At 51.6% G+C, this 7,500-nt stretch overlaps 1 protein-coding gene across 1 annotated transcript in view; it reads left to right on the top strand.

Moving 5' to 3' along the window:
• The window catches only part of LOC133133610 (lysine-specific demethylase 6B-like), a 50,284-nt gene that overhangs the window by 41,669 nt on the left and 1,115 nt on the right, over window positions 1-7,500 (top strand). The window contains exons 27-30 of the mRNA XM_061249712.1: window positions 2,887-3,028; window positions 3,244-3,370; window positions 3,591-3,761; window positions 6,383-7,500. The exon at window positions 6,383-7,500 is cut by the window's right edge and continues 1,115 nt beyond it. Coding sequence (XP_061105696.1) covers window positions 2,887-3,028; window positions 3,244-3,370; window positions 3,591-3,761; window positions 6,383-6,406 — 464 coding nt within the window. The 3' untranslated portion in view covers window positions 6,407-7,500. The remainder of the gene's footprint in view (window positions 1-2,886; window positions 3,029-3,243; window positions 3,371-3,590; window positions 3,762-6,382) is intronic.

Genomic DNA, 7,500 nt, shown 5'->3' with positions numbered 1-7,500 from the left:
AGTTAACATATACGTATATACATGTATATACATTTTTACATTGTATATACTACTTTATATATCACTTGTGCTTGGTTGGTTTTTGTTAGGGGACTTTAAGCAGTTTTTGTTGTTTTGTTTTGAGAAACTTTTAGTTTATGTTCAACTAAAGTACTATTACTAACAGAGCCAGACTTGGGTAACAGCCCAGTGTTCTCACAGTGTTACTGGGATGTTTTGTTAATGTTATAACATTGCCGCTACGTGGTTGCAACATTGTGAGGAGGTTTTGTGTTAGCTAGGACAGTGTGGAAGCAGGTTGGCCCCCCAGGGGTGAGGGTGTGTAACAGTGTGGAAGCAGGTTGGCTCCCCAGGGGCGAGGGTGTGTAACAGTGTGGAAGCAGGTTGGCCCCCCAGGGGTGAGGGTGTGTAACAGTGTGGAAGCAGGTTGGCCCCCCAGGGGTGAGGGTGTGTAACAGTGTGGAAGCAGGTTGGCCCCCCAGGGGTGAGGGTGGGTAACAGTGTGGAAGCAGGTTGGCCCCCCAGGGGTGAGGGTGTGTAACAGTGTGGAAGCAGGTTGGCCCCCCAGGGGTGAGGGTGTGTAACAGTGTGGAAGGAGGTTGGCCCCGGGGGCGAGGGTGTGTAACAGTGTGGAAGCAGGTTGGCCCCCCAGGGGTGAGGGTGTGTAACAGTGTGGAAGCAGGTTGGCCCCCCAGGGGTGAGGGTGTGTAACAGTGTGGAAGCAGGTTGGCCCCCCAGGGGTGAGGGTGGGTAACAGTGTGGAAGCAGGTTGGCCCCCCAGGGGTGAGGGTGTGTAACAGTGTGGAAGGAGGTTGGCCCCCCGGGGGTGAGGGTGTGTAACAGTGTGGAAGCAGGTTGGCCCCCCGGGGGTGAGGGTGTGTAACAGTGTGGAAGCAGGTTGGCCCCCCGGGGGTGAGGGTGTGTAACAGTGTGGAAGCAGGTTGGCCCCGGGGGTGAGGGTGTGTAACAGTGTGGAAGCAGGTTGGCCCCCCAGGGGTGAGGGTGTGTAACAGTGTGGAAGCAGGTTGGCCCCCCAGGGGTGAGGGTGTGTAACAGTGTGGAAGCAGGTTGGCCCCCCAGGGGTGAGGGTGTGTAACAGTGTGGAAGCAGGTTGGCCCCCCAGGGGCGAGGGTGTGTAACAGTGTGGAAGCAGGTTGGCCCCCCAGGGGCGAGGGTGTGTAACAGTGTGGAAGCAGGTTGGCCCCCCAGGGGCGAGGGTGTGTAACAGTGTGGAAGCAGGTTGGCCCCCCAGGGGTGAGGGTGTGTAACAGTGTGGAAGCAGGTTGGCCCCGGGGGCGAGGGTGTGTAACAGTGTGGAAGCAGGTTGGCCCCCCAGGGGTGAGGGTGTGTAACAGTGTGGAAGCAGGTTGGCCCCCCGGGGGTGAGGGTGTGTAACAGTGTGGAAGCAGGTTGGCCCCCCGGGGGTGAGGGTGTGTAACAGTGTGGAAGCAGGTTGGCCCCGGGGGTGAGGGTGTGTAACAGTGTGGAAGCAGGTTGGCCCCCCAGGGGTGAGGGTGTGTAACAGTGTGGAAGCAGGTTGGCCCCCCAGGGGTGAGGGTGTGTAACAGTGTGGAAGCAGGTTGGCCCCCCAGGGGCGAGGGTGTGTAACAGTGTGGAAGCAGGTTGGCCCCCCAGGGGTGAGGGTGTGTAACAGTGTGGAAGCAGGTTGGCCCCCCAGGGGTGAGGGTGTGTAACAGTGTGGAAGCAGGTTGGCCCCCCAGGGGTGAGGGTGTGTAACAGTGTGGAAGCAGGTTGGCCCCGGGGGCGAGGGTGTGTAACAGTGTGGAAGCAGGTTGGCCCCCCAGGGGTGAGGGTGTGTAACAGTGTGGAAGCAGGTTGGCCCCCCAGGGGTGAGGGTGTGTAACAGTGTGGAAGCAGGTTGGCCCCCCAGGGGTGAGGGTGTGTAACAGTGTGGAAGCAGGTTGGCCCCCCAGGGGTGAGGGTGTGTAACAGTGTGGAAGCAGGTTGGCCCCCCAGGGGTGAGGGTGTGTAACAGTGTGGAAGCAGGTTGGCCCCCCAGGGGTGAGGGTGTGTAACAGTGTGGAAGCAGGTTGGCCCCCCAGGGGTGAGGGTGTGTAACAGTGTGGAAGCAGGTTGGCCCCCCAGGGGTGAGGGTGGGTAACAGTGTGGAAGCAGGTTGGCCCCCCAGGGGCGAGGGTGTGTAACAGTGTGGAAGCAGGTTGGCCCCCCAGGGGCGAGGGTGTGTAACAGTGTGGAAGCAGGTTGGCCCCCCAGGGGCGAGGGTGTGTAACAGTGTGGAAGCAGGTTGGCCCCCCAGGGGTGAGGGTGTGTAACAGTGTGGAAGCAGGTTGGCCCCCCAGGGGTGAGGGTGTGTAACAGTGTGGAAGCAGGTTGGCCCCCCAGGGGCGAGGGTGGGTAACAGTGTGGAAGCAGGTTGGCCCCCCAGGGGCGAGGGTGTGTAACAGTGTGGAAGCAGGTTGGCCCCCCAGGGGTGAGGGTGGGTAACAGTGTGGAAGCAGGTTGGCCCCCCAGGGGTGAGGGTGTGTAACAGTGTGGAAGCAGGTTGGCCCCCCAGGGGTGAGGGTGTGTAACAGTGTGGAAGCAGGTTGGCCCCCCAGGGGTGAGGGTGGGTAACAGTGTGGAAGCAGGTTGGCCCCCCAGGGGCGAGGGTGTGTAACAGTGTGGAAGCAGGTTGGCCCCCCAGGGGTGAGGGTGGGTAACAGTGTGGAAGCAGGTTGGCCCCCCGGGGGTGAGGGTGGGTAACAGTGTGGAAGCAGGTTGGCCCCCCAGGGGCGAGGGTGTGTAACAGTGTGGAAGCAGGTTGGCCCCCCAGGGGTGAGGGTGGGTAACAGTGTGGAAGCAGGCTGGCCCCGGGGGCGAGGGTGTGTAACAGTGTGGAAGGAGTTGTATTTCCTGTGCCTGCAGCATACCAGTTCCAGTTGGCCCTGGAGCGCTTCGAATGGAACCAGGTGAAGAAAGTCAAGTCCATCGTTCCCATGATCCACGTCAGCTGGAACATCGCTCGCACTGTCAAGATCACTGACCCCGACACACACAAGCTGATCAAGTGAGTGTGTGTGAGTGTGTGTGTGTGTGTGTACAGAGGGATGACAGTATAAGGGATAACACTAACCTCTCCTGCATCTCCCTTGCTTTCCTTTTCTCCCTCCCTCCCTCACGCTCTCATATCCCTCCCTCCCTCCCTCCCTCACGCTCTCATATCCCTCCCTCCCTCCCTCACGCTCTCATATCCCTCCCTCCCTCGCTCCCTCCGTCTCTTAGACACTGTCTCCTGCAGTCCATGAAGCATATCCAGGTTCTTAGGGACCAGCTGGTTGCCATGGGAAAGAAGATCTCGTATCAGAGCCGTGTCAAAGATGAGCCTGCATACTACTGCAACGAATGTGATGTGAGTCTACTTCCCCGCCCCTCTAGAACCCCAAACCTACCCCTCTCGAGCGCTGAACCTACCCCTGTAGAGGCCCAAACCTGCCCCTCTAGGTAGAGGTGTCTAACCTGTGATCCTCCTGCAGGTGGAGGTGTCTAACCTGTGATTCTCCCGCAGGTGGAGGTGTCTAACCTGTGATTCTCCCGCAGGTGGAGGTGTCTAACCTGTGATCCTCCCGCAGGTGGAGGTATTCGACCTCCTGTTGGTGACGAGTGAGAGTGGGAGCAGGAGGAGCTACGTGGTGCACTGTGAGGACTGTGCTGCCCGGCGCAGCTCCACACTCTCTGGGGTGGTGGTGCTGGAGCAGTACCGCATGGAGCAGCTGATGAGCACCTACGACAGCTTCACCCTGGTGAACCTCACTATGCACACTACACACTATACAGTACACACTATGCACACTATACACTATACACACTATACAGTACACACTACACACTATACAGTACACACTATACACACTATACAGTACACACTACACACTATACACACTATACAGTACACACTATACACACTATACAGTACACACTACACACTATACCATACACACTATACACTATACACACTATACCATACACACTATACACTATACACACTATACAGTACACACTATACACACTATACAGTACACACTACACACTATGCACACTATACCATACACACTATACACTATACACACTATACTATACACACTATACAGTACACACTATACACTATACAGTCCACACTACACACTATGCACACTATACCATACACACTATACAGTACACACTACACACTATGCACATTATACCATACACACTATACACTATACACACTATACCATACACACTATACACTATACACACTATACAGTACACACTATACACTATACACACTATACAGTACACACTATGCACACTATACACTATACACACTATACCATACACACTATACAGTACACACTATACACACTATACAGTACACACTACACACTATGCACACTATACCATATACACTATACACACTATAGAGTACACACTATGCACACTATACACACTATACAGTACACACTACACACTATACACACTATACCATACACACTATACACTATACACACTATACAGTACATACTATACAGTACACAATACACACTATGCACACTATACCATACACACTATACACTATACACACTATACAGTGTACACACTACACACTATACCATACACACTATACACTATACACACTATACAGTACACACTATACATTATACACATGATACACACTATACCATACACACTACACATGATACACACTATACACACACTATACAATACACAGTACACTCTATACAATACACACTATACACACACAATACACAATATACACTATACACACACTACACACTATACACTATGCAATGTGTAGGAGCCATTTTCCATTTAAATTAGTTGAATGCGTGCTACAGGAGCACAGAGAACTTGGTTTCAATTTAGGATCTTTTATTTTGAAAGAACTCTTATTTTTGTTATTATGAGAAGGCCTTGAGCTTTAAGATGGCCGACACTCACTTTTGATTTTTTGAACACTGAGAACAAAGGAATTAGGAAGACGTAAGAGCACACAGTTCTTTACGGCTATTGAAGACCCTTTGACCCTTTTTGAATACTTAAATGTCACATTTTCATTATTTGGATCTACTGATTTAACCACTTTCTACTAACCATTTGTTTGAATCATTGGAATCTATTGGAGTTTCCTTTGTTTGCTCTCATCCACCTGCCAACTCACCTGCCTTGCCTGTCTGCCCTGCTTCCCTCTCTACCCCCAACCATCGCATCTTCATCCATAAAGGTACAATTCAATCATTGTAAAGCCAGTCAAAGAAGCTCGACATTACGTCTAAACTTGTGGCTATTTTATGGACAAATTTGAAAATATGCCCTTACACAATGCATACACACTATACACACTATACAATACATACTACACACTATACACACTATACAATACACAGTACACACTATACAATACACACTATACACACAATACACGCACTACACACTATACACACTATACAATACCACATATCGTGGAAAAGTTCTTTTTTTTCGTAATTTAATTCAAAAAATTAAACTTTCATATATTGTCAAGAGGAAGATGAGACACTAGACCCAACAATACAGACAAGCTGAAGGCCGCTATCAAAGCAACCTGGGCTTCATAACACCTCAGCAGTGCCACAGGCTGACCTGGGCTTCATAACACCTCAGCAGTGCCACAGGCTGACCTGGGCTTCATAACACCTCAGCAGTGCCACAGGCTGACCTGGGCTTCATAACACCTCAGCAGTGCCACAGGCTGACCTGGGCTTCATAACACCTCAGCAGTGCCACAGGCTGACCTGGGCTTCATAACACCTCAGCAGTGCCACAGGCTGACCTGGGCTTCATAACACCTCAGCAGTGCCACAGGCTGACCTGGGCTCCATAACACCTCAGCAGTGCCACAGGCTGACCTGGGCTTCATAACACCTCAGCAGTGCTACAGGCTGACCTGGGCTTCATAACACCTCAGCAGTGCCACAGGCTGACCTGGGCTTCATAACACCTCAGCAGTGCCACAGGCTGACCTGGGCTTCATAACACCTCAGCAGAGCCACAGGCTGACCTGGGCTTCATAACACCTCAGCAGTGCCACAGGCTGACCTGGGCCTTCATAACACCTCAGCAGTGCCACAGGCTGACCTGGGCTTCATAACACCTCAGCAGTGCCACAGGCTGACCTGGGCTTCATAACACCTCAGCAGTGCCACAGGCTGACCTGGGCTTCATAACACCTCAGCAGTGCCACAGGCTGACCTGGGCTTCATAACACCTCAGCAGTGCCACAGGCTGATTGCCTCCATGCCACGCCGCATTGATGCAGTAATTTGTGTTTAGTAGTTTTAATAAATTGACATTATTTCTGTGTGTTTATTTCTCTCTCTGTCAGGCTCCTCCCTCCAGCTCTCGGTGAACGATCACAGCTGTAACCAAAACACTCACGAGTCCTCCCTGTTTCTTACAACTGCTCCTGAGCGACCAATCGAAACACTCACGAGTCCTCCCTGTTTCTTACAACTGCTCCTGAGCGACCAATCAAAACACTCACGAGTCCTCCCTGTTTCTTACAACTGCTCCTGAGCGACCAATCGAAACACTCACGAGTCCTCCCTGTTTCTTACGACTGCTCCTGAGCGACCAATCGAAACACTCACGAGTCCTCCCTGTTTCTTACAACTGCTCCTGAGCGACCAATCGAAACACTCACGAGTCCTCCCTGTTTCTTACGACTGCTCCTGAGCGACAAATCGAAACACTCACGAGTCCTCCCTGTTTCTTACAACTGCTCCTGAGTGACCAATCGAAACACTCACGAGTCCTCCCTGTTCCTTACGACTGCTCCTGAGCGACCAATTGAAACACTCACGAGTCCTCCCTGTTTCTTACAACTGCTCCTGAGCGACCAATCGAAACACTCACGAGTCCTCCCTGTTTCTTACAACTGCTACTGCGGCGCAGCCAATCAAAACACGAGTCCTCCCTGTTTCTTACAACTGCTCCTGAGCGACCAATCGAAACGCTCACGAAGTCCTTCCCGTTTCATACAATAACTGCTACTGCAACACAGCCAATCAAAATGCGCACCAAGTCCTTCCTGTTTTATACTACTACTGCGGAGCAACCAATCAAAATGCTCACCAAGCCCTTCCTGTTTTATACAACTACTGTTACTGAAGCGCAGCCAGTCAGAACACTGTTTACTCAACCATGTTTACATCACAGTACCACATCAGCCAATTAAACTGCAGGTTACTGTCGTCTTCCTTCTAAACCAGGTGCTTATTGGTTGTCTAGGGGGACTTGGCCACTGAAGGACTAGAATGATTTTACTCATTAAAAGCACTGCTATAAGCTGGAAGCAAGAACCCAATTGGAAACCATCAAATACTGTTCATGAAAAGCAGTGATAATGGATGGAAGTTTCTCTCTTCTTAGGTGCTGTATTAGGGAAGGTTCAATGCAAACCAAATACTCATAATTTAGAGATAGTCAATGAACCAGGAAGTG

This window comes from Conger conger, chromosome 7, assembly GCF_963514075.1.
Source record: "Conger conger chromosome 7, fConCon1.1, whole genome shotgun sequence".
NCBI lineage: Eukaryota > Metazoa > Chordata > Actinopteri > Anguilliformes > Congridae > Conger > Conger conger.
This window is presented reverse-complemented; position numbering and strand designations above follow the sequence as displayed.